This window comes from Bos indicus x Bos taurus, chromosome 6, assembly GCF_003369695.1.
Source record: "Bos indicus x Bos taurus breed Angus x Brahman F1 hybrid chromosome 6, Bos_hybrid_MaternalHap_v2.0, whole genome shotgun sequence".
Classification (NCBI taxonomy): domain Eukaryota; kingdom Metazoa; phylum Chordata; class Mammalia; order Artiodactyla; family Bovidae; genus Bos; species Bos indicus x Bos taurus.
Genome location: NC_040081.1, coordinates 19964707 through 19992625, shown reverse-complemented (window position 1 = coordinate 19992625; position 27919 = coordinate 19964707). Strand labels below are relative to the sequence as shown.

Sequence of the window (27919 nt, the reverse complement as noted above, 5' to 3'; positions counted from 1 at the left end):
CCTTCACCGTTACTGAAGAAAAGAGAAACAAATTTGACCCACAGATCGAGGATCATAAGGAAGAATTTTCCTTTAAGTGAGGTGGTAAACACTGTAGAGGCTCAGACAGGTATGAAAGGCTGAGCTCAGAGTGGTGAGAGGAAGCCACATGACACCAAGACTGAGCTTCTGTGCAGGTACGCAAGTGCAGCAAGGCACGGACAGCAGCTCCTCCCACGGTCAGAGAAGGTTCTGTGAGGCCAGAGCCTTCAAACACAGTGCGGACCAGCCTACTCTCTCCACAAGTATGCCGCCCACCACGTCTTCCTTACTTCCCAGATGAAAGCATAGGCATTACTCCCGTCAAACTTTTTAAGTCTGATTTTTAAAAAAATTTCATCAAAGAAATCAGATTAAAGTGGATCCAGAAAAAGGTAGTAGAGAAGGGAGTTAAAACCAAATTAATTTTTTCAAAATTGAAGAAATAAATGATTAGCAGATCCCTAAGGGAGATAATTAATAGATGAAACACACACACACATACATACACAGGCTCCCCAAGTAGATCTTAGGCATACACATTATCAAATTTATTTTGGCGATGGCTTTGTGAAATATTCTGGGACATATATGATAAAAAGATCTGTCTAGCTATTTATCTTTTAAACTACATATGTCTATAATCAGATACTGGATACACAGTGATTATGAAAGTGGTCATTTTGCTTTGTACTCAGACTCAGTGTGGAATTTGTTTTCATTCCTTGCATGAATGTTGATGTTTGATGAAAGCTGGCATTATCATCTTTAAGAATAAACTACTCTCTTCTCCACAGCCCTTGTTTAAGTAAGCTAAAAACTGAAAAAGGTAAGGTCTTATAAGTGAGATATTTCTCTAAAGAAAATCTAAATTTAAAAGGAACAAGGCAAAAAAACAGACACTGCAAAGTCTTAAGTGCTACTCCTCTGAAGAAAGCATGGTGTATAATGAATATGCTATACATAAGGTCTTACGTATATACACATGGCATCCAGTCCTATTCACTTCATGGCAAACAGATGGGTAAAATGTGGAAACAGTGTCATTTTCTTGGGCTCCAAAATCAATGCAGACAGTGACTGCAGCCACAAAATTAAAAGATGCTTACTCCTTGGAAGAATAGCTGTGACAAACCTAGACAGTATATTAAAAAGCAGAGATACCACTTTGCCGACAAAGGTCTGTCTAGTCAAAGCTATGGTTTTTCCAGTAGTCATGTGCAGGTGGGAGAGTTGGACCATAAAGAAGGCTGATCACCAAAGAATTGATGCTTTTGAACTGTTGTACTGGGGAAGACTCCTGAGAGTTCCTTAGACAGCAAGGAGATCAAATCAGTCAATTCTAAAGGAAATAAATAATGAATATTCACTGGAAAAACTGATGCTGAAGCTCCAGTACTTTGGCCACCTGATGTGAAGAGCTGATTCATGGGAAAAGACCCTGATGCTGGGAAAGACTGAGGGCAAGAGGAGAAGGAGGTGACAGAGGATGAGATGGTTGGATGGCATCACTGACTCAATGGACATGAGTCTGAGCAAATTCAGGGAGACAGTGAAGGACAGAGAAGCCTGGCATGCTGCAGTTCATGGGGTCACAAAGAGTCGGGCACAACTTAGCAACTGAACAACAACACCACAAGGTTTTTAACATTATAACTACACCAAAGGGAAACATTCAGTGGGGATTCTGGGAAAACGATGATGAGAGAAAAGGGAGTCTTCTGTAAAAATGGCTGTCAGATAAAATACAGAAAATCCAGTTAAGTCTGAAATTCAGATAAACAGCAAGTTATTTTTTGTATAAATATGCCCCAAGTATTACATGAGACATTTAAAGTCTGAAATTTAGATTTGAGTGGGTATCCTATATTTTTATCTGTTAAACCTGATAACCTATTTCTAAAGTAAACTTCTACTCCCACAACAAAGCAAAGCCATCAACAGAAATGTTAGGCAAGAAAAAATATTTAAGCCAGTACTGTAAATTTTAAAAACCGAGTAAGTTAAAAAATATCCCCAATAAAATATCTCGACAAGTAACCAGTAAAACCTAGGAAAGTCAATAGGCTTTGCCATTTTTCACCCTGGACAAATTATTAGCATGGCTGTTTTAGGCATGAAATGGAAGGTATATACAAATGGACTTAGGAGACTCTTGCATAATATATAACACACAAAAGAGGAGAGATAAGAAGTAACAAAGCCCCTTGTAACTATTGCTGCAATAGTAACCACAACAATAACAACAACAATAATAATAGCATTTTATTGCTACAAATAGTGCCACCTTCCTCACTAATAACCTTCTAGTTAATGAAGAATAAAACCTGGGTTGCGATATGCTTTCCTCAGGATTTACTTTGGATGTTTGAAGGTATGATAAAAGGCAAGTTATCAAGAAATATTTTTATTTCCTCTGAACTGGCCCTTATATAAAAATTTATACTGATTCATATTTATTGATTGATTAAAAAAATTATTCTTATACCAACATATTTAGGACATTTTTAAATGCTGGGGCCACAATACTGAACCATGGAACCTCCCTGGACATTAAAATATTCAGGGTTCTTTCTAGCTATGTCTATGCCCTACGGGAGGAAAAGCAGTACAATCCCTTCAAGGAAAGATGACTAAACTGATGGTGCTTACTATAAATGAGATTAAAAATAAAGATGCAGGGGAACTTCCTTGGCAGTCCAGTGGTTAAGGGCCACAGGTTTGACTGCTGGCTGAGAAACTAAGATCCCACATGCTATGTAGTGCAGCCAAAAATCATCATCATCATCACAAGGAAGAATGTGCTGCTTTCCTTTTAATAGTAAGACATTCAATATTTTGCTCTAAATTTATAATCATTGTATAGCCTTTGCTGACTACATCATTTGCTGACCAAAACAAGCAGACATACTAGCCCAAAAGATCAACAACATCAAAATTTCTGTGCACAACAAACCAAATTTCACTTACAAATAATAAAAAAATTAACAGATACATAATAAGGAAAATTAGTGATTAAATAAAAAGAAACAGAAAGAGAAAATTACCTGCAAATAATAAAAAATATCTAAAAGATGAAATTTACAGGACCAACAATATGGAATTTTAGTGAAGAGAAAATTATTTTCTTCAAGACAATCAAATCAGACAAAGGCCCACACTCATCCCCAAGGACACGGTCCAAGATTCAGACTGGTCAAGGTTTTTCTTTCTAAAGCAAAACAGTCAAGGACAAAGGAGAGAGAAGATTTAAAGAGATACGAATGACGATGATGATTTGGGACCATAACCTCCAGAGTTCATTGAAGAAAACTAGCATTGATGTAAATCTACATAAAGCTAAAAGAACTGGAGCTATATATGGACTAAATGTATCTTTCTCTGGAAAGGTAGAAACAGCTTCAAGACTTAAATAATTTGAAACAATATATATACATATATATGAAAAAACATATATACATATATTGAAAATGTCATATAAATATTTATATAATTTTTTCATTCAGTAAGCATGTTCAAACTACCTACTATGTGCCAAGTCCTATCACTTGGGCTAAAATACAAACTCAATTTAGACCATAAAAAAAGTAATAAAACGGACTCCAAGTTCTACCTAGATGTGTGGAAAGCAGCGATATGAGAACACAGTGAGGGTATAGTTAATCATGCACATAACAAATGAAACCACTTTGCAGAAGTAACATCTCAACTGCTTTTTTTGACGACTGAGCAGGCATTCATGGAGGAAAGACAATGAAAGAGGAGGAAAAGAACATGAGGCTGGAAAAGTCGGTTTAGACACAATGTTTAATACAGAGAAGAGCTGGATTAGATCCTATAATTGAAGAGAGTCGCAAGAAGATTTTAAGCACAAAAATGACGATCACATCTGTATTTTTCAAAGATAAATCTAATGGTATGTCTTGTAAAGATGATGTTAAACAGAGTAGCTACAATATAAAACAATTATAAGTAAAGAAATTAAAGCAGTTTTATAATTAGAAGGGCAGCTGAGAATCAGTCAAAACTTGAAAAATCTGGATCAGAATAATGATCAGTGACATAAAACAAACTGGTGAAATGAAGAGTTCAGTCCTGATTTCTTAAGAATAAAGTAGATATATAAATCGTGATTAAAGAGAATCTGAGAAGAGTTGAAGAGTAATAAAACCAAATGACAAAAACTGTATTTTTCCTCCAGAGAATTTCAAGTTGCTTTCAGTAAAAACAGCAATAACTTAATTATCCCTGCTAAAAAAACTATGCAGCTTCCAGAGTAAACAGTAAGCAGTGGGGAAAAAGAATAAAAACAACAACAATAAAACTTATTTGGAAAAAGAGAATTAAGTAATTTAGTAAATGCAGGGCTCCTAGAAACAGAAGAGTTACTACTGGACTTAAAACACAACATATATTTTTTTACTTTAAAATATTATCCAACAATCACTCCAACATGTATTTACTGAGTGGCTATTACATGCCAGGCATGTAGAATATAAATATGAATATTTATGAAGAATATAAAGAAGAATACGGCATCTTTATTCATTCATCTACGTTTGAGGAAATTATACTCCAGAGGAGACAAATTCATAAAACAAGCAGTTAATGAATAAATGCAGTGATAAGACTATACAGCAGGGCAAGGAATAGCACTTTAGCTAGGTATAATGGCACCTTAGTGAGCACAAGGCTAGGATGAGGGAAAGTTTCCCAGAGAAAGCGAAGTCAAAACAAAGTCTTAACAGATGAGTAAGCCAGCCAGTTTAAGAAGTGAGAAGAAAATCATGGCAAAGGAGACAAAATGAGAAATGCCCCAGAGATCAATAAAAGCACGGAGTTGTGAGGAGTGACAGGTGGTTCTAAGTTACTGGAACATGAAATAAAAGGCAAAAAGTGATGGGAAATGAGGCTGCGTGGCAAGAGGGACCAATTGTCTGTTCTCTGAAAAATTTAGATTTATAGTTTTTAAGCAAATGGCTCATCAGAAGCCAGAGAGCTTCTAAAACATACTGATACTTAGATCCTTCTCCTCAAAGATCCTAATTCACCAGATTTAAAGAAGAGGACAACAAACTTGAGCTTTCTGATGGTTTCCCTAGGTAACTGCGCTGTACTATATACACTGTGTGAGAGAACTACTGTGATAAACACTGCCTTCAGTTCAGACTTAAACCTATTTACATGGAGAGAACAGGTAAAAAAGGAAGGTGGGAAGGTTTGGTAATCGAAGGCAATGGGACCCCACTCCAGTACTCTTGCCTGGAAAATCCCATGGGTGGAGGACCCTGGTGGGCTGCAGTCCATGGGGTCATGAAGAGTTGGAGATGACTGAGCAACTTCACTTTCACTTTTCACTTTAATGCACTGGAGAAGGAAATGGCAAGCCACTCCAGTGTTCTTGCCTGGAGAATCCCAGGGACAGGGGAGCCTGGTGGGCTGCCGTCTATGGGGTCACACAGAGTCGGACACGAATGAAGCAACTTAGCAGCAGCAGCAGCAACACAGTACACTGTAAGGAACTGAATTCAGTTCAGTCGCTCAGTTGTGTCTGACTCTGCGACTCCATGAACTGTGGCACGCCAGGCCTCCCTGTCCATCACCAACTCCCAGAGTCCACACAAACCCATGTCCATCGAGTCGGTGATGCCATCCAGCCATCTCATCCTCTGTCGTCCCCTTCTCCTGCCCTCAATCTTTCCCAGCATCAGGGTCTTTTCAAATGAGTCAGGTCTTTACATCAGGTGGTCAAAGTATTGGAGTTTCAGCTTCAACATCAGTCCTTCCAATGAACACCCAGGACTGATCTCCTTTAGGAAGGACTGGTTGGATCTCCTTGCAGTCCAAGGGACTCTCAAGAGTCTTCTCCAACACCACAGTTCAAAAGCATCAATTCTTCGGTGCTCAGCCTTCTTCACAGTCCAACTCTCACGTCCATACATGACCGCTGGAAAAACCATCGCCTTGACTAGATGGACCTTTGTTGACAAAGTAATGTCTCTGTGTTTTAATATGCTGTCTAGGTTGGTCATAACTTTCCTTCCAAGGAGTAAGCGTCTTTTGATTTCACGGCTGCAGTCACAATTTTGGAGCCCAGAAAAATAAAGTCAGCCACTGTTTCCACTGTTTCCCCATCTATTTCCCATGAAGTGATGGGACCGGATGCCATGATCTTTGTTTTCTGAATGTTGAGCTTTAAGCCAACTTTTTCACTCTCCACTTTCACTTTCATCAAGAGTCTCTTTAGTTCTTCTTCACTTTCTGCCATAAGGGTAGTGTCATCTGCATATCTGAGGTTATTGATATTTCTCCCGGCAATCTCAATTCCAGCTTGTGCTTCTTCCAGTCCAGTGTTTCTCATGATGTACTCTGCATAGAAGTTAAATAAGCAGGGTGACAATATACAGCCTTGACGAACTCCTTTTCCTATTTGGAACCAGTCTGTTGTTCCATGTCTAGTTCTAACTGTTGCTTCCTGACCTGCATACAAATTTCTCAAGAGGCAGATCAGGTGGTCTGGTATTCCCATCTCTTTCAGAATTTTCCACAGTTTATTGTGATCCACACAGTCAAAGGATTTGGCATAGTCAATAAAGCAGAAATAGATGCTTTTCTGGAACTCTCTTGCTTTTTCGATGATCCAGCGGATGTTGGCAATTTGATCTCTGGTTCCTCTGCCTTTTCTAAAACCAGCTTGAACATCAGGAAGTTCACGGTTCACGTACTGCTGAAGCCTGGCTTGGAGAATTTTGAGCATGACTTTACTAGCGTGTGAGATGAGTGCAACTGTGCGGTAGTTTGAGCATTCTTTGGCATTGCCTTTCTTTGGGATTGAAATGAAAACTGACCTTTTCCAGTCCTGTGGCCACTGCTGAGTTTTCCAAATTTGCTGGCATATTGAGTGCAGCAGGCAAATACCTCTTTGAACAATCAGAAACCCCTCTTTTTAGAATGTGTGTGTGTGCATGCACACGTGCGTGTTTGAACAATCAGAAGCCCCTCTTTTTAGAGGATGTGCGTGTATGTGTGTGTCTCTGTGCTCAGTCGTATTCGACTCTTAGCAAGCCCACGGACTGTAGGCCACCAGGCTCCTCTGTCCATGGGATTCTCCAGACAAGAATATTGGAGTGGATTGCCATTTCCTCCTTCAGGGGATCTTCCCAACCCAGGGATTAAACTCATGTCTCTTGTATCCCCTGCATTGGCAGGCAGATTCTTTACCACAAGCGCCACCTGGGAGCCCATCAGATTAATAAATGACTTAGGATATCTGCCCAGAAAGAAGAATTCAGCCTGTTAGTTACTAGGATAGCAATGGCTAGATGACATTTAATTTATACCCAGTTTTCTTGTTAATAAACTGCAATATTTATGTTAGAAACAATTAACTTTTAAAACTACGCTGAAAAAAAAGAGTGTTCTACAAAATAAAAATGGAAGAAGATGAAGTCCACAGTGTCATGCTAGAAACTGAATTTGATGACACAGAAGCAGCCTAAATATCCATCACCAGAGGATATGGGTAAAGATATGGTACATATATACAATGGAATATTACTCAGCCACAGAAAAAATGAAATAATGCCATTTGTCATATTATGGATGGACCAGTAGAGACTGTCATACTGAGTGGAGTGTCAGACAAGAAAAAATATCATATGATATTCCTTATATATGGAATTTAAAAAATGATAGAATAAAACTTATTTACAAAACAGAAACAGTCACAGATGTAGAAAAAAAACTTCTGGTTACCAGCAGGGAAAGGCGGAGTTGAGGGGAGGGAGGTATAAACTGGGAGACTGGTATTGACGTAGACACATTACTATATATAAAGTAGACAACTAATTAAGGACCTATTGTAAAACATACAGAACTCTTCTCAGTACTCTGCAATGACCTAAAAGGGAAAAGAATCTAAAAAAGGAAGGATATATACATACAACTGATATATTCTGATGTAGAGCAGAAACTAATGTAATATTGTAAATCATCTATAATTAAAATTTTTTAAAAAGAGAGCAATAGAATCTGAAGCTATAATGCCCAAGCATTTACAGGTAAGCCTCTGAACTTGAATTAAACATTCCCTGAGACTGACTAATTCTTTATCCCATATTACTTTGGTCTAATGATTTCCTTTTTTTTTTTTTAATGATTTCCCTCTTGATTCCCAGACTTTGGGCTCCAAGAGCACAAGGAGTAGATTCACTGTACTCCAGCACAGTACCTGGCAGGAGCCCCTCAATCAGTACTTACTGAAAGAATAAATGGCTTCCCATTTTCTGATTCAAAGAGGACAATGAACTTGGGTAGGTTTCTGCTTGCCAGAAAGACTGTATTTTTGCTTGTTAGTTAGGCTTACCAAGAGTCAGTTGTTTTCATGTTCAAATCTTTTATGTCAGTTGCCTTTGTTATTATAACTTCATGATTTAAGCTATATGATACTCCCTGATGAAGGGAATGTGGAAACAGAATTATTTCTATGGACACCAAGTAGGCTCTAAAACTACTGAGGCTGCAAACACTGTCAAGGCTCTGCTGTCGGTGATCAGTCACTAGGTCGTGTCCAACTCTTTGTGACCCCATGGACTGTAGCCCACCAGGCTCCTCTGTCCATGGGATTTTTCCGGGCAAGAATACTGGAGTGGGTTGTCATTTCCTTCTCCAGGGGATCTTCCTGACACAGAGACTGAACTCACATCTCGTGCATTGCCAGGTGGTTCTTTACCACCGAGCTACTATAAAAACTTGGGTGTTAAATTAGGTGTGGGTAAGACAACCCAGCTATAAGGGCTTCCCTCATAGCTCAGTCAGTAAAGAATCTGCCTGAAATGTAGGAGACCTGGATTCGATTCCTGGGTTGGGAAGATCCCCTGGAGGAGGAAATGGCAATCCACTCCAGTATTCTTGTTTGGAAAATCCCATGGATAGAGGAGCCTGGTGGGCTACAGTCCATGGGGTCCCAAGAGTCAAACACAACTTAGCAACTAAACCATCACCAAGACAAGTGTAAAAGGTTAGATAAAAAGAATCCTAAGAATGTACAAAGGTTTTTAAGTATAAGGAGTATAAAGATTGCAGGATCTGATCTTCATTCTCCATTATATAGTCTATTATATTATTCTATTATATAGTCTACATGGAATCCCTACAGAAAAAGTCTTAGCCTTATATCCACAGATTGATAAATAAACATACATTTAAATGTTTTAAACTAAAATAAAATGTTTGAATTATACATCTTATGTTTGTTTGATTCCCCTTAATAATTATCTGGTGACCCAGATCATGTTGGATAAGAGGCTTTTTTTACTCTTACCAAGAAATGATGTGGTACATATAACATATATTAAATAATCATATGTCTGCATGTTGAAAAATCACTGTTTTTTGCTCTACCTTTGCATATATCACAATTCATTGTGAGTAAATGCTTGTTTACTTGACAATATTCCCTACTAAACTATAAATCCCTTGAGAAAAGCGATCATGTCAATTTCTAATTTCACAGTGCCCAGTACTTGGCAATGCTTTCCAAATAGGTGCTCTTTAAACACTTTTTAAGTGAAAAAAAAAAAAATTGCAATTCTGTTTAAAAGAAACAAACAAAAGATCTGAGTAGTATTATATGGCTCTTTAGTACCAATTAATAATAAAAATTAACCCTACATAGAAAAGACAAATTCTTACCAATTTATGGCCCCACCATCACACTTGTCCATGAGCAAGGCTCTCCAGCATTCGTGAGCAGATTTAATGACTTCAAGAGCAAAAGCCTGTTAAAAACCAAAAACAGACATAGCAATCACATCATTATACTATTAATAACTTGGAACTAGTCATAGGATGACAGTTAATTATTAAGAACATGAGCTCTAAAGTCAGGCAAACCTAAGTGTAAGTTCTCATATCCTTATTTACCAGCTGTGTGACTTTGTGCAGATTATTCAAACTCATTGTTTTAATTTCTTCTTCTTTAAGATGGAATGTAATGAAAATCAACTAAATCAGGAGCTGGCGCTCTTGGGCCTTTGGGTCAAATCCAGCCTGCCACATGCTTTTGTAAATAAAGCTTTACTGAGCACAGCCATGTCCATCCATGCATTTGTGCACAGCCCCTGACTGCACTGGAAGAGCTGAGTAGTTGTGACAGAGAACACATCTGTTCTTACAGAAAAAGAAAAAGTTGCCAACCCCTGATTTAAATCATAGCATTGCTGAAAGAATAAATAAGACTTGCATGTAAATCGATTAGCCTACTATCTGGGATTGTACATAAGCACAAACTTAATAATTTCATCATCAACAATGCTGCAAGTAGTTTAACTGAATAATCATTTTAGGCTATCCACTGTCTGAAGGTAATAAACCTCAACATTTAAAAAATTTTTTTCTTAGCATGAATTCATATAGTGTCTAAAAATGAAAACTCAACAACAGACACATATCTAGTAAGACCATTTAAGGAAAACTTGCTTAATTTTTTCAAAGAAGAACATTTTTATTTTTTCCCCCAAAATGTTGCTAAATTTCCTTAAGCAGAGTCCTTATGTATTAACTAAATCATACTCGCTCCTCTCTTTTTCAGTGACAACTAAACACATTATGATGTGAAGAAAATGATGCAAATATACTTCTGAGAAGAAAACTTTCCCTCAGGTCTGCTGTTGCCTGAGATGAAGGAGATGGCTTAATGCTTGGTGAGGTGGTGCAGGAGAGACTCCTAAGGTATGTGACAAAAAGTCAATTTGTTATTTAGAAAATACATGGAAAGATTTTTAATTATATTATTCAGATAATTTTGATTATTAAAACAGATTCCAGTACTTGCTTTAAGCAGTCAGCATGAAAAAAAAAAATCTAGATTACAGCCTAGAGTCATCTTTTCAACCATGTTGCTGCTGCTGCTACTGCTGCTAAGTCGCTTCAGTCGTGTCCGACTCTGTGGGACCCCATAGACGGCAGACCATCAGGCTCCCCCACCCCTGGGATTCTCCAGGCAAGAACACTGGAGTGGGTTGCCATTTCCTTCTCCAGTGCATGAAAGTGAAAAGTGAAAGTGAAGTCGCTCAGTCGCGTCCGACTCTGTGCGACCCCATGGACTTCCGCTTACCAGGCTCCTCCATCCATGGGATTTTCCAGGCAAGAGTACTGGAGTGGGGTGCCATTGCCTTCTCCGTTCAACCATGTTGAAGAGATATAATTCAATTTTCCTGGGTTAGGCTCAATATGTTAAACAGCAGTGATAAAAAGCAATGCATAAAATGATTATTTTCTGAAGGGATGCATAAATGACCCAGTCTTCATTTAGAAAAAAATTAATGGTTTTTGAAATCAAACCCCCCAAATTCTCAAACTACCTCATTCTTTTATAAATTCATGGAATGACTTAGCAGTCCGACCCCAAGGCAATAAGGGGCCACAAAGGTACACATAGGTTTGAAATGTGTATTGTTTCAAACATAAAATACAACACACATTTTACAGGAAAAAGAAAAAAATAATTTATTTTATAAATTTTTAGTATTTTATTTTTATGTGAGAGATCACAGCCTAGTAGTTTTATATCCATATTTAATAAATCCTAGACTGAGCGCCGAAGAATTGATGCTTTTGAACTGTGGTGTTGGAGAAGACTCTTGAGAGTCCCTTGGACTGCAAGGAGATCCAACCAGTCCATTCTGAAGGAGATCAGCCCTGAGATTTCTTTGGAAGGAATGATGCGAAAGCTGAAACTGCAGTACTTTGGCCACCTGTTGTGAAGAGTTGACTCATTGGAAAAGACTCTGATGCTGGGAGGGATTGGGGGCAGGAGGAGAAGGGGACGACAGAAGATGAGATGGCTGGATGGCATCACTGACTCGATGGACGTGAGTCTCATTGAACTCCGGGAGTTGGTGACGGACAGGGAGGCCTGGTGTGCTGCGATTCATGGGATTGCAAAGAGTCGGACACGACTGAGCAACTGGACTGAACTGAACTGAACTGAGACAAAGCCCTCAAGATCTTAAGGGTTAATATACATTTTCAAAATACTGCGTTCAGCAATAAGCTCTTGTATAACAAAATACTTACTGTAATTTTGAAGTTTTGATGACCATAGCTTACTTTACTTACAAAACACACTGTATTTATTAGTACCCAGTTAAAGGCGATGGCACCCCACTCCAGTACCCTTGCCTGGAAAATCCCATGGATGGAGGAGCCTGGTGGGCTGCAGTCCATGGGGTCGCTAAGAGTCGGACACGACTGAGAGACTTCACTTTCACACTTTCACTTAAAGGTTGGATTATAATGTGAAACTTATATAGTGGAAATACGTTTAAAAGTAGTAAAAATAAATAAATAAAAGAAGTAGTCTAATAGTTTTAGACTTTAATTCAGGTCCATTTTCTCCATTTGTGTCATATTAGAGCCACTTTTTGGTAACTTTTTAGTTTTCTAATATAAAAACCCTCTGACAGTAAGATAATTTTTACTTTCTTAACTGTTAAGTAGCTGAATTCAGTCATGATAGAATGAACACTTAGGAGGGAAGCCCCTTTGGATTTGCATTAATGGTAAGTAACTCCCTCCTCTCCAGAACAGTAAAATGAAAGATTTTTATTCATTTACAATTTATAGAGTTAGACTGATCATGGAAATCTTTTATTTTCTAAGATGAAGGATATATTGATAGATAAATGGATGGATACAGGTATTTATCAGTCTTACTGATTTAGAGCTCCTAAAACTTTTTAAAAAATAAAAATAATGTCCTTAAACATGAAAGTCAGTAAACAGTCCTTCTATTATCATACTATCCACAAATATTCACATAAGAAATCCCCCAAAGTGAAAGAAATGTAGTACAAGTATCACAGGCACATTTTAAAATAAAGATGATCAACTTCACCTTGTTCTTGAATTCTCCATTAAAAGCAAACTGGTTTTCCGGTTTTCCTTCTGGTATCTTATAAAATCTAAACCAATTAAGGGTAGCTTCTAAGTAACCAGGTTTGTACTTCTTAACATCCTCAATATCTGCAAGTGAAGAAACAAAAATACTTTTCATTAAAAATAGAAATCCACTCCTTTAAGTGGTAGAGCATTGGACTGAGGGAGTTAGTCCGATTCTGCTGCAGAATCACCAACATGTATCATATCACCTCTGAAGTTCCATTTTTTTCATATGTAAACTGCTACACCTTTATTGTACAAACATTTCTTGAGCACCTTCAGATACCATGTTAGGTATAGGGGATAAGTTGGTGAAGGCAACAAAGATCTTTTCCTCAAGGAGATCAAAGTTTTAATTAAAAGCATAACCAAAAATGCACAGGCAGATAAACAGCAAATTGCATTAAAGTGAGATATACTTAGGACAGCTGTCATTCTGAAGATAATGCGGGGTTTAGAGTAGGAAGAGTTACAACATCAGGATCTGTATTCCGTATGTACTAAGCTAAAGGACACTGAAGGTAGACTGGGGAGGGCATGCCCATAATAGAAAACATGGCAGCTGCATGAGAGGGTTGCATGGACTCCTACATCAAATATTTAGGAAGTTTCTCATTATACATCAGACACTGTTGTAAGCCACGAAACAGAACAGTAATCAGAAACAAGTCTCTGCCCACAAGAGTACACAGAAGTAAGAGATAAGACACAAATACAAAATTTAAGGGGTGAAAAGTCTGATAAAGAAAAATAAATCAGAGTAAGAAAGACAGAGAATGTGGTCAGGGCAATTTTAAATAGAATGAAACATGAATGGTTCAGAGTTTTTCATTTCAAATTAATGATGGTTTATAGGGTTTATCTTCAAATTCTAATACCATGTAAACACCTTAACCATTCCATTTTGAGGACATTCATTTAAATATTAATATAATTGGAAATATTACTGCATTAGTAATAGACCTCCTCCCGCAAAAGAGGCCCCCAAGAAATGTATCATTTCCAAAGGTATCAGTTCAAAAAGCCTGAGAGGCATAAGCCCTCTCCCTCCTCCAGTGCTGCCGCCTCCTTCTGCGGTTCCTAGTGCTGCCTGTGTGCTTGTTCTGTGCAGACCTGGTACCTCTCTTGTGAGGCGGGGCTGAGGATGCTCCCGGTGCTTGCCATGGCAAACGAAAAACCCCAAGCATGAGTCAAGACTGAGAACAACGATCATATTAATTTGAAATTGGTGGGGCAGGTTGGTTCTGTGGTGTAGTTTAAAATTAAGAGGCATACACCACTTAGTAAACTAATGAAAGCCTATTGTGAACAACAGGGTTTGTCAAGGAGACAGATCAGATCCCAATTTGATGGGCATCCAATCAAGGAGACAGACACACCTGCACAGTTGGAAGATGCAGATACCATTAATGTATTTCAGCAGCAGACAGGAGGTGTCAACTAAAAAGGGAACTTTAAATTTTACTCCTGGTAGCTCAGCTGGTAAAGAATCCGCCTGCAATGCAAGAGACCCCGGTTCTATTCCTGGGTCAGGAAGATCCTCTAGAGAAGGGATAGACTACCCACTCCAGTATTCATGGGCTTCCCTGGTGGTTCAGCTGGTAAAGAATTCTGCCTGCAGTGTGGGAGACCTGGGTTCGATCCCTGGGTTGGGAATATCTCCTGGAGAAGGGAAAGGCAACCCACTCCAGTATTCGGGCCTGGAGAATTCCATGGACTGTGTAGTCCATGGGTTCACAAAGAGTCAGACAGGACTGAGCAAGTGACTTTCATTTTCACACTTCACTTCAGAATTCTGTTCCTCCAGATCAAGAAGACATTTTCAACTAGAAAACTATAATTTGGTTCCACCACATTCTGACTACTACAATATAGTTTCTCTATTCTTTCATTTTCCCCTTCCCCATTCCTTTATTGTACATGAAGCAACTGGTGTATGTGCACAGCAAGCATATTGCACTGAATGGCCAATGGTATGTTCTGATTGACATCAAAGGTAGATGGGATGGGGGAAAAAAGCAATTCTTAGAAAATACCCCTTTTTCTCCATTAGTGGCATGCTCATCAGCTCTTATCTTTATATTCCACTAATTTATTTTGCTCTGTTTAACAAAAAAAGAACAGCATAAAAATTCTTGCATATCTTAGGAAAAAAAGTATGAGAAATATCTAGATAAAACTGGAAGTCTTTACCTCCAGTAGACTGTGGCTTAACAGAAATTTAGCATAGTCCTTTATTCACAATATGTTATGGCAAATGACACACTAATAGCACTTGAAAAATTAGAAAGCTATAAATAAACCAGGAGATGACACCATGCATAGGGATAATTTAACGATCACTCAGTTTCAGATCTGCTCATCCAAGCCTTGTGGGAATCCCCACTCACTAGGCATGACGGGAAAAGGTATGAGTTGAACAGACAGAAATTATCCTTTTCCTTTTTATGCTTGCCCGTGCCTTTATGTAAAAATTGAGCAAGAGTGACATGTCTCTAAAGGCCAGGTGTTTCACATAAGTGAAATAAGTGTAGTAAGGCAGAAACCATAGGAATGGCAGAGACTATGGCAAACGACTGAGTATGCTGCCTAAAGGCACTCACATTTAAAATTTTAAAATATGCCAATGGGCCACATTATCTAAAATAATAATTCTGCAGCAAACTGCAGAAATGCTACAACTAACTAAGAGGAAAAAGAATCCCTTGAAACTGAACACAGACTACACCAGCTCTATTAATCAGAATGAGTACATATTAATTGACAGAAGATGTTTAAAACAGTGAATTCCAAAGATTAAGATCACATTATTTTAGCACTGTACACTGTATACCAGGTCACAGAGCTCTTTGTTACGGCCCCAATAGCACATTCAATAGATTTCACCTAATTAAATTCTGATTTTTTCCCTTTATCTTACAAAAACGTTCCTGCCAAAGTGAGTTTGTATTGACCATTTTCCTACATTCTATCTCTATTTTTGCAAAAAACAAAAAAATCTCTGTAAATTAACTGAACTCCTCCAAATCACTGTTTTCTTACTGGCAGGAAAAAAATATCTTTTAGACTATGGAAGGTGAGCAACCAGAAATGCACTTTAATCAATGTCCAAAATGAATAATTTTCTATTACTTACTCTTGTCTGGAGAATCCCATGGACAAAGGAGCCTGGTGGGCTACAGTCCATGGGGTCGCAAAGAGCCAGACATGACTGAGCGACTGACATACACACATACGCACACACACACACAAATCTGATTTATGGTATCATTATACCTTGCCCAATCTGCCACTTTTTGTCCCACTGCATAAACCTTTTTTTTAATAACTGCTTTTTAACACACTGACTTCAAATAAGAAAGGAAAAGCTAAGTTATTCAGTATGCACCTCAGTTTGCAAGGTTTTCCCTTCAGAAGTTATAAAGGGGATCTGTTAAGAAATGACATCAATAACAAAAAACCTGAACATTTAATAATGCCAATAAGAAGTAGAACTCTCAAAATATAAGTCAAACTTTTCCATTCTCAATTAATTATACCCTGGAGCAAAAACAGCTGCATTTTCAAAAAAACCAAAACGTTTAAAATAAGTAATTTAAACATTTTAAAATCTCAATAGCAAATGCTTCCAGCCAAGACTTTACATACAATACTAAGTCAGTTCAATGAATTACTCTTCCAAAAAATATGAAAAATTCCACCTAAGACTATAAACTGATTTACAGTTCTTTAAAGATTTTTATATAAATAACCTCATTTGTTCCTCATAAAACTCCTGAGAGTTGTGAAGAGTAAGTAAATTTGTATTAAATGTAAGAAACTACAGCTAAGAAAATGTAAAATTTGGGTAAAATGCTTTCAACTCATTCATGGTAGAACTAGTATTATACAAATACAAGTCTTCTAATTCCATGAATCCTAGCTTTTCTTCTATATTGCACATTAATAATATGTCACAGGTTTATTTATATTATTTTTAAGTATAGATGTATTTTTATTTTGGTTTTATTATGGTAAAATATCCATAACATAAAATTTACCATTTTTAAGTGTTTGTTTCAGTGGCATTAAGTACATCCACAGTGTTGTACAACCATCTATTAGCCATTTTCATAAATTTTAAAAATATATGTTCATTGTAAGAAAAGCAGCAATTCTCTGGTGGTCATCTACTTCCACTCTTGGAATTAATTTTATATGAAAGTTTCTACTATAAATAATGATATAATTTATTTTCAAGATGAACTAATCCAAAAATAAAAAAATACTCTAGAAGTGCTCCTTTATATAATCAAGCTAAGCTTATTTCGGTTCTCTTTTTAACTACAAATCAAACTCTTTTAATTGAGATCTACTCAATCAATTCCCTGGACGATTAACAAAGACTCTCTACTTCTGTAGCATATTCTGCCTGATGTTGCCAGTAGTCAGTCTGCTGAGTCTAGCAGACAACCCTAGAATGAGGCCTGCACTTCGCTCCCACGAGTTAAATTTTAGCTTTGCCAAGCATCAGGTGTATTTATTTCCAAATATTTATGCCAACGATGTCTAGTGTTATAATTATGAAATTTAATAAAATGTTATATAAGTCAGTGACTTTATCAGTACAAAAATGAGATTTTGTTTCTATAAAATTACTGTGAATGTTTTTGAAGGAAATCAATAAAAGAGACTGTTAAAAAACATCTGCTGTCAAAATAGGCCTGGGTAAGTTAAAGATGAAACAAAGACGTAAAAATCTACAATTATGTGTCAGTCACTCTGCAAATGAGGTGGGGAGAGGATTTTAGATATGAGAGGTCAAGGACAGCTTCTAACAAAAAGTATTTTAGTAAATTCTTAGATGAAGTGTGGGAGTGACTCATTCAAACATCCAGAAAAGGAGTCCTGGGAGGAAGACTAGGTACCAATATTCTAAGGTATGAGTGTGCACTGAATGCTTGAGGAAGACGGTAAGAAAGCCCTGATTTAGAGCAGAGTTGAGAGTGTCAGGAGATGAGATTAGAGAAGCAGTAACGTAGGACTCCAGGGGTCACACTACGGACCTGACTTTGGGATGAGACACCGTACAGGATTCTGGGCAGAGGAGTATGTGTTTTCAGGAAGAATTCTAATTGTCTTTTAGGGAAAAGACTGTGCAGAGGAAGAAGGGGAAGCAGGAAATCCAACATGAGGCTACTGAGTGTACATGCAGGTGAAATATGAGGAGGGAGGGCTTTGATAATTGTAGCTGTAGGAAGGTGATGACAAATGGTCAGTTTTGGATTAATTTTAGAAAGCAGAACTGAGATGAATCACTAATGAAAGAAAAAACAAAAAATAACAAAACCCAGTAAAAATCAGAAATGAAGTGAAGTGAAGTCGCTTAGTCGTGTTTGACTCTTTGCGACCCCATGGACAGTAGACTACCAGGCTCCACCGTCCATGGGATTTTCCAGGCAAGAATACTGGAGTGGGCTGCCACTTCCTTCTCCAGGGGATCTTTCCAACCCAGGGATCAAACCCAGGTCTCCTGCATTGCAGACAGACGCTTTACCATCTGAGACACCAGGGAAGCCCCCAAAATCAGACTTACATAATATTTAAAGAATCAAAGAGCTAAAATGGACTAGTCTGTAACATTAAGTAGCAATTCAAATTATAATACAGCTAAAAGCAGTCACCTAAATAGGTATTACCCTGTTTTTAAAAATTTTCGTAATAGGTGTCTTAAGTTCTGACAAATAGTGTACAGCCATGATTTACGCTATAAACGAGCTGTTTCCAAATTTGAAAGTTTAATTAACAAAGATTATATGGAATCTCCCTAATGGAATTTTTATTTTAAAACTAAAAATATATGATTAAACCACCCTTACGGCAGAAAATGAAGAAGAACTAAAAAGACTCTTGATGAAAATGAAAGAGGAGAGTGAAAAAGTTGGCTTAAAGCTCAACATTCAGAAAACTAAGATTATGGCATCTGGTCCCATCACTTAATGGGAAATACATGGGGAAACAGTGGAAACAATGTCAGACTTTATTTTTTTGGGCTCCAAAATCACTGCAGATGATGATTGCAGCCATGAAATTAAAAGACGCTTACTCCTTGGAAGGAAAGTTATGACCAACTTAGATAGCATATTCAAAAGCAGAGACATTACTTTGCCAACAAAGGTCCGTCTAGTCAAGGCTATGGTTTTTCCAGTGGTCATGTATGGATGTGAGAGTTGGACTATAAAGAAAGCTGAGCACCGAAGAATTGATGCTTTTGAACTGTGGTGTTGGAGAAGACTCTTGAGAGTCCCTTGGACTGCAAGGAGATCCAACCAGTCCATCCTAAAGGAGACCAGTCCTGGGTGTTCATTGGAAGGACTGATGCTAAAGCTGAAACTCCAATACTTTGGCCACCTCATGTGAAGAGTTGACTCATTGGAAAAGACTCTGATCCTGGGAGGGATTGGGGGCGGGAGGAGAAGGGGATGACAGAGGATGAGATGGCGGATGGCATCACCGACTCGATGGACATGAGTCTGAGTGAACTCTGGGAGTTGGTGATGGACAGGGAGGTCTGGCGTGCTGCGATTCATGGGGTTGCAAAGAGTCAGACGTGACTGAGTGACTGAACTGAACTGAATTACATTAGCCCATTTAAGTTCATTGATCCTAAAATGTCGATGTTCACTCTTGCCATCTCCTGTTTGACCACCTCCAATTTACCTTGATTCACGACCTAGGACTCCAGATTCCTATACAAATTGTTCTTTACAGCATCAGACTTGACTTTCACCAATAGACACATCCACAACTGGGTATGATTTCCACTTTGGCTCAGGCTCTTCATTCTTTCTGGAGTGATTTCTCTGCTATTCTCCAGTAGCATATTGGATACCTACTGATCTGAGGGTTCATGTTTCAGTGTCCTATCTCTTTGCCTTTTCATACTGTTCATGGGGTTCTCAAGGCAAGAAGCTGAAGTAGTTTGCCATTCCCTTCTCCACTTAGGGGCTTCCCTTGTGGCTCAGCTGGTAAAGAATCCACGTGCAGTACGGGAAACCTGGGTTCAATCCCTGGGTTGGGAAGATCCCCTCGAGAAGGGAAAGGCTATGCATTTCAGTATTCTGGCCCGGAGAATTCCATGGACTGTATAGTCCATGGGGTCGCAAAGAGTCAGACACGACTGAGTGACTTTCACTTTTTCCACTTAGGCATAGACATGAATAATATAAATAAGCACTAAAAATAACATATTCATAAAATTCTTTTATAAACATACTATTTTTCCTTATGGTAAAGACCAGTCCTCAAATGAATTTGTAACTAACTTCTTACTTAATTCGGAGAAGGCAATGGCAACCCACTTCAGTACTCTTGCCTGGAAAATCCCATGGATGGAGGAGCCTGGTAGGCCGCAGTCCATGGGGTCGCTAAGAGTCGGACACAACTGAGCGACTTCACTTTCACTTTTCACTTTCTTGCATTGGAGAAGGAAATGGCAACCCACTCCAGTGTTCTTGCCTGGAGAATCCCAGGGACAGGGGAGCCTGGTCGGCTGCCATCTATGGGGTTACACAGAGTTGGACATGACTGAAGTGACTTAGCAGCAGCAGCAACTTTCCAAAGCATTTTGCTTTACAAAAAATAGAAACATCTGACAAAGATCAGGCAAAGAATTCATGTTTCAACAAATTCACTCAAGTTAACCCACAGCAAGATAGATAAACTATAAAAAAGGAAAACTCAAAATACTTAAAAACAAAAAAGCACCCTGCTGACTCAATATGGAACAAAAATACCTGTCAGGTAAAAGCAGGATAATCATATGATTTATTGTATGTATTGGAATATCTGCTAGAGTTAATCAAGAGAAAAAGCAGTCAATCCTGAGAGAACCAATACAAACAAGGATTTTAAAGTAGTTATTATGAATATACTCCAGGACTTTCAGGAATATATGAAAGTTCACAATGCATGAACACGTGGAAATCTCAGATGAGGAATAAAAACTATGAAACTTTCAAAAAAAGAAGAGGACAGTCGGAAATGAAAAATGATGAATTTCATAGCAGAACTTGGATATGTCAGAAAAATCAGGCAAGTAGAAGACAGAACAATGGAAATTATGCAGTCTGGAGAACAGTAAGCAAGAAAGACCGAAAAGACATGAAGAGAGTTTCAGCGACCTGTGAAACAAAGAGTGGTCTAAATATAATAGATACAAAAATTAACTCAAAATCAATTAAAGATCTGAAACCACAAACTTCTCAGAAGAAAACACAGGCTGCAACCTCACTGACATCAGCCTTAATAATATTTTTGTGGATCTGACTCCAAAGGCAAGGAGCCTAACAAAAGCAGAAATAAACAAATGGGACTACATCAACCTAAACAGCTTTTCTGAGCAGCAAAGGAAGCCATTATTAAAATGAAAAGGTAACCTACCTTTGAATGGGAGAAGATATTTGCTAGTTGTATATCTGATGATGGACTAACATCCAAAATATATCAAGAACTCATTACAATAACAATACAACAACAAAAAACCCCAATTCAAAAATGGGCAGATCTAAACAGACATTTTTCCAAAGACATACAGATGGTCAACAGGCATATGGAAAGATGTTCAACATCACTATCAGGGAAGTGCAGATCAAAGCTACAATGAGACTCCACCTCACAGCTGCTATAATGGCTATTCTCAAAACGACAAGGAGTAACAAATGTTGGGGAGAGTGTAGAGAAAAGGGAGCCATTGTAAACTGCTGGGAGGATTGCAAACTGGTGCAGTCACTATGGAAAACTGTATGGAGACTTCTGAAAAATATGGAGGCCAGGGACATGTGTGGCGAGACGAATATCATCAAATTTGGTTAGGTGATTCCATCTCCTAACTGAACATATATCAGAACCGTCATCAATTATTCTAGTTCCAAGACTGGATTATCTAGCCAGCAATGAAGGATAGATTAACAGAACGGTTTTCAACTAGAAAGAATCCATAAAATCACTCAGGGAGATTTATCAAACTATATATCATGCACACCTCTAACTTCCCACCCACATCCCCATATGGAGAACTGTACCTCCATGAAAAAGATAAAAGAAAATGAAAATGCTGTTTCTCTAGCATTATTTTCACAAACGACAACATGAAGTGAGGAAAGCATTATAATCAGATGAGGATTTTTGTTTCTATTTTTAGACAAAAGCCAGTAACTCAAATGTAATGCCATATCTCCTTACATTACTTAAAAAAAATAAAGATAATAGATAATGTGCTTATGTTTGAGATTTATCAAACTATATATCATGCACACCTCTAACTTCCCACCCACATCCCCATATGGAGAACTGCACCTCCATGAAAAAGATAAAAGAAAATGAAAATGCTGTTTCTCTAGCATTATTTTCACAAACGACAACATGAAGTGAGGAAAGCATTATAATCAGATGAGGATTTTTGTTTCTATTTTTAGACAAAAGCCAGTAACTCAAATGTAATGCCATATCTCCTTACATTACTTAAAAAAAATAAAGATAATAGATAATGTGCTTATGTTTGAAGTTCTGCCCAAAGAGAGTAAAAAAGAAAGGAGGAGGAGGAGGAGGAGGAGGATGCTGCTTTCACAGGCCCAAACATGTGCGTGACCGGCCTCTAAACAAAGTCCACAGGAAGCAGAACATATGTTTCTAATGACATTTTATAAACATTCATAAGAAATAATAATTGCCTCCTGTAATACTCACTGTATTTTCCACATCAAAAACAGAGGTTCCAGCTCAGAGAACAGTTTTGTTATACTTACTCGGGATCTCTCAAAGGTTCTCACGTTTTCCACACTGGTCTACATATCTTATCAATGTCTGTACTAAAAATATATACTAACATCATGAAAAAATGGAAATTAATACACTTCAAAATAAGTTAAAACCAATCACAGCATTTCTACACAAAAGACTATCTGTACTGTATCAAGAAACTCTTGGAAAAGACTTGGTAGATTTATTTCCCAAAATATAAATATTCATTGTCATTTCATGAGAAATTTTACATGACCAACAAAATGAAAACCATCCGAGTGCCTTGTATGTAGTAATCCAAATGTTTTTCTAACCTAATTTTAATTGGAAGCACATAATCCAGTGGCTAAAAGCTTAGACTTTGGGTCAGCCAGCCCTTCACTGAAGTTTCAGCTCCACCACTTAAAGCGTCCCTAAAGTTCCTAAAAACGTGCCAATGTCCCCAAGAAATCTATCTCATGATCCTATAAGTGTTTCATTAAGCACTAACACTGAAGATTATTGATGTCTTACGACAGGCTAAAAATAATGGATTGAAATATTCCTAAAACAACCAAAATTTAGAGAAGAAAAACTCTAGGGACCATTTACTGACTAGAGGATCAACCCCACAACATTAGAGATGAAGAATGCGTCAGGAGGTTATGTGACCTTTCTAAGGTCTGATAACTAATACATACAAGGGAGGGTTTTAGAATTAAGGTCTCCTCTACTCCTCACATCATAGGACTATAACTGAAGCCTGAAAAAACACTGGGAGAGGTCAAGGTTCAAAAAAAAAGGCTAAAGATTCCCAGTAATTTAATTCTATTCCTTTTTTTTTTAACTCTATTCTTAATTACAGTACATTTTACTCAATTTGTTCCTATTCCTCAACCACTTCCTCCCACACTCCATCCCTACCCACCCAGGCCCTATTAAGCAATACCTATTAATGAAATCAAAAGAATGAAGATCAAAAGAGCCATCTTTTTTACTAGGACTTCTAATCATAATTATCCCACTGATGTTTCAATTATTTAAGAGCAAGTGGTCAGCACTCCCAGAACACCAAGGCCACAGATACTTTTATGAGGGGCGATGTGATGCAGTGGTGAAGAGCATGGGCTCTGGAGTGCAACTGGATTCCAGTGGCTCCCATAAGCCTTTAGAGAAGTCACCAACTGACCCCTGCCCCCAACAACCAATTTCTCAGTTTCCTAATTTGAAAAAAAAAAAGAGAGAGACAGGGGACACCAGCACATCTTGACTGAACTTAGGCAAACATTAAGCAGATATTGCAAAGAAGCATTCAGCATAGTTACCAGACATACAGTATTTGTTCCAGAAGTGTTAGAGCTTTGAGGATGACAATGGTGACATGCCAGCCCCTGTCTGCACCAAGTACATGTGCAGGAAAGCAAATGCAACTCCATCCTTTCAGGTTACAGAGGTTAACATGAATATTTTCCCCTAAGATTACTATGTTGTGCCCTATTTTTTCCCTAAATGACAAGATTAGCTTGTTTTTCAGGAATTAAGCAAATCAAATATCAGTTAATTTGGCTTATTTTTAAAATAATAATTGAAGGGGCACTAGAAGTATTTAGTTAACACATGAAAACTTAAGTCAAATATATTTGGCCTTTAAAGAAAATGAGCTTCCCTGGTGGCTCAGAAGGTAAAGAATCTGCCTGCAATGCAGGAGACCCATTCAATCCCTGGGTTGGGAAGATCCCCAGGAGAAGGAAATGGCAACCCACTCCAGTGTTCTCGCCTGCAGAACTCCATGGACAGAGGAGCCTGGCAGGCTACAGTTCATGGGATCGCAAAGAGTTGGACACAACTGAGTGACTAACACTTTCTTTCTATGAAAGAAAAGAAAAGAAACTACATAGTTTGACTTTCAAATTTCTTTAAATGTAAGGTGAAATTATACAAATATGAAATAAAGATAAATTTTGATAATTTCAGGACAAGTGTAATGCTGGCCTTTGAAAAAGTCTCAACTGCCTCTTTTAAATAATCCCTTATTACTCATATGATTTATTCATCCCAGAATGTATCTACATTAATATAATTGTGCTGCTTATCAATTTTTGAAAACTTTAACATCATTGCACAGGCAGTATTTATTACAGGACAATAGATAGCAGTTTTCATTTAATACCAAAGAAAATAAATTTTTATTACTCTGCAAGTTGACATAGCCTCCAGGCTTAAAATATCTCCTCATGACATTACTTTACCTGACATGAGGTCCTTAGGCATCATTGGCAGTTCTGAAGAGGTTCAAACATCTGTTTGGTGAGTATATGAACCTTGACATTATAGGAACTGCTTGCTTTAACCAAAGAAATGACATATGCCCTAGGATTGCAATTTCAATCTTCTTAAAAAGCTCTGAACTTGGTTATTTCATAACCAAGAACTATTATCCCTAACAGCCAAGGCATTCTCTACTAACAACTTAACTGCCCTACATAAGGAGTCTTATTAACTCTTACAAATTAAGGTACCATTAGGAGCATTAGGGGCTGGAACCTAATTACAGGGCATTAAACAGTCTTGGTGCTCATCAAGTGTTAATGACCCAGTCAAAGTGCCCAATTTTCTACCAAACAGTATAAGGAATTTGTTTGCAAGTGTTATTTAGACTTTTTTTAGATTTTCAAAGTGGCTACTCCAATTCTGAAGGAGGTCAGCCCTGGGATTTCTTTGGAAGTAATGATGCTAAAGCTGAAATTCCAGTACTTTGGCCACCTCATGCAAAGAGTTGACTCATTGGAAAAGACTCTGATGCTGGGAGGGATTGGGGGCAGGAAGAGAAGGGTACGACAGAGGATGAGATGGCTGGATGGTATCACTGACTCGGTGGATGTGAGTCTGAATGAACTCCGGGAGTTGGTGATGGACAGGGAGGCATGGCGTGCTGTGATTCATGGGGTTGCAAAGAGTCGGACACGACTGAGCAACTGAACTGAACTGAACTCCAATTTCAGGAGGCAAAACTTGAAGACTTAAATATTAATGTTAAAATAACAAATATAGCTAGCAACCAGTTTCTAACTGAAATGTGCTTTCTTATGCAACGACACTTTTAGTTCAGTCAAGTCAAAGTTTAAAAACCTATACACATTAAAACAAGATATTACAGTCTACTGAAGTCTGTACATGTTCATTAGGATAAAAGAAGTTATTACCTAACAAATAAAACAACACCAGAACTTCCTTGCAAAAAACATAAATGTGTTCAGATTAATATGGAAAAAAAAGAGAGAGATAAAGTGTACTGTCTATAAATTGTCTTTGTTTTCAAATAAGAAAAAATAGGTACTGACCATGTAAAAAACAGTTTCTTTTCTTAAGGTAGTAGAAATGAATAGCAGGGACTTATTTTTTAAGTAACAATTTCTAAGTAACAATTTTTTTGTTACTTTCTAAGTAACAATTAAAATATACAGGAAATATTAAAAAAATTTCTCTACACATTTCTACATTGCACACATCTTCAGAAAACTACTGATTTTTAAAAAAATTTCCAGATAGTTACCCTTCCTTACATGGTTTTAACCCTTCTTCATATTGAATAAAAATGCCAAGTATAGATGACAATGTTTAAAACTGTTAAAAAATCATACTCCTTTGTGATAGAAATTTCAACTCATATACAGTAACTTATACTTAAGTTTACTACATTAGATAATTTAAGAGTATTTAAGTATAAGCTGACCAACAAAACAAAATAAACTATTTCTGACATGTTTGGACTCTGACATGTATGAGCTCAATTTTCCCAGGCATCTTCTGTAAAAATTTTTGGAAAGGTACACCATTCAAAAAATGAAAATAAAAAGAGAATATGAAAGAATCTAAGAAAGAATAGGACCAATAACCCAGAAAGGCAATGAAAAGAAACCCCATGATGACAGCTATGCAGCAGGCCTGTCCAAGATCAGTCATTCAATAAACAGCATGATAAATGAAGTGAATGACACTCATATAATATTGTAAATGCCATTTGGTAGTTTTCAACTATCAGATTTAAGAGACAAAACATGATAAACATCTATGGTGAAAGAACAGAACCTACACATTATAAATGCTGACACTAGAGAACTCATAGTATAGCTGAGAGAAGCTGGGAGGCAAGGGGCAGAGAAGGAAAGAAGGGTAGAAACCTCAATGTCCTGGTTTTACACTGGGCAGCCACGAGTTACTGTTCAAAATTAATGAAGCAATAAATATAGTTTGAAGTGTAATACCTAGAGCTATTAAGTAACAGAAGAAGAAATGTGGTAACAAAATTGAGAAATGTATAAGATGTTAAATTTCTAATCTTTCAAAGCAGCAACTTGAAAGAAAAGAATCAGAGGTATGAGGCACATTGATTACAGAAGAGAAGCTACCAATCGAGAATTAAAAACATATGGGGAAGGAGATACCAGAAGTAAGACTGGGGGTGGGGGTGGGAAAGGGAACATTACTTTTCATTTTATGTATCTTTTTTATACTTCTGAGCTTTTATTTCTAAATATATGACTATTTTTATAATTTTTAAAAAAAAAGTCATCTAAAATCATGTGTTTGTGATTTTAGAAGGAAAGGGACATATAATAAAATGTTTAAAAGTTACCTGGTTTAAGATTAAATACTGTTGATTTATTTTCAAAGATTTACAGTCGATAGAAAATAGCATCAAACTTTTAACATCTATTCGCTAGTATTTATTTAATCATATGAATCCAAACATACATTCTTATGGTGCTACATTTAAACCATGAGTTGTTACAAGAGACATTTCCCCTAATCTCAAAATCATGAAGCTGATTCCTTTATTTCTGAGGTCCCCTCACCCTTGCCAAGGTTCTATTTTTAACCTGTAACATTATATAAAATAAGCCATGTACTTACAATACTTAAACTTCTCCTGAATTATAAGTTATGTATCTTTAGAAGATGAATTATTGTGATACAAGATAGAGCTATTAAATATTGTGATCAAGTCATATAATCTGATTTTGTAAAAATTTCTTCACAAATTTAGGAAGCTTTCAACCCCTGTGTTAGTGAGCATCTCTCAGTTCTCATCCCTTCCGATTCTCCTCTTTAGAGCTGCTAATGAAAACACAGACAACACAGCAGGCTAAGTAGTGAAGGAAAAAGTAAGGTTAGGAATGATCTCTGTCCATTAATATTT

General features: G+C 37.4%; 1 protein-coding gene and 1 pseudogene across 3 annotated transcripts in view; one reads left to right on the top strand and one right to left on the bottom strand.

Annotated features, from left to right (window-relative positions):
- Nucleotides 1-27919, bottom strand: part of PPA2 (pyrophosphatase (inorganic) 2) — a 98134-nt gene that overhangs the window by 15445 nt on the left and 54770 nt on the right. For all 3 annotated transcript variants that reach the window (XM_027543913.1, XM_027543912.1, XM_027543914.1), the window contains 2 exons: nucleotides 12917-13044; nucleotides 9712-9797 (listed from right to left, as the gene is read on the bottom strand). In XM_027543913.1, coding sequence (XP_027399714.1) covers nucleotides 9712-9797; nucleotides 12917-13044 — 214 coding nt within the window. The remainder of the gene's footprint in view (nucleotides 1-9711; nucleotides 9798-12916; nucleotides 13045-27919) is intronic.
- LOC113894063 lies at nucleotides 13057-14471 on the top strand (annotated as a pseudogene).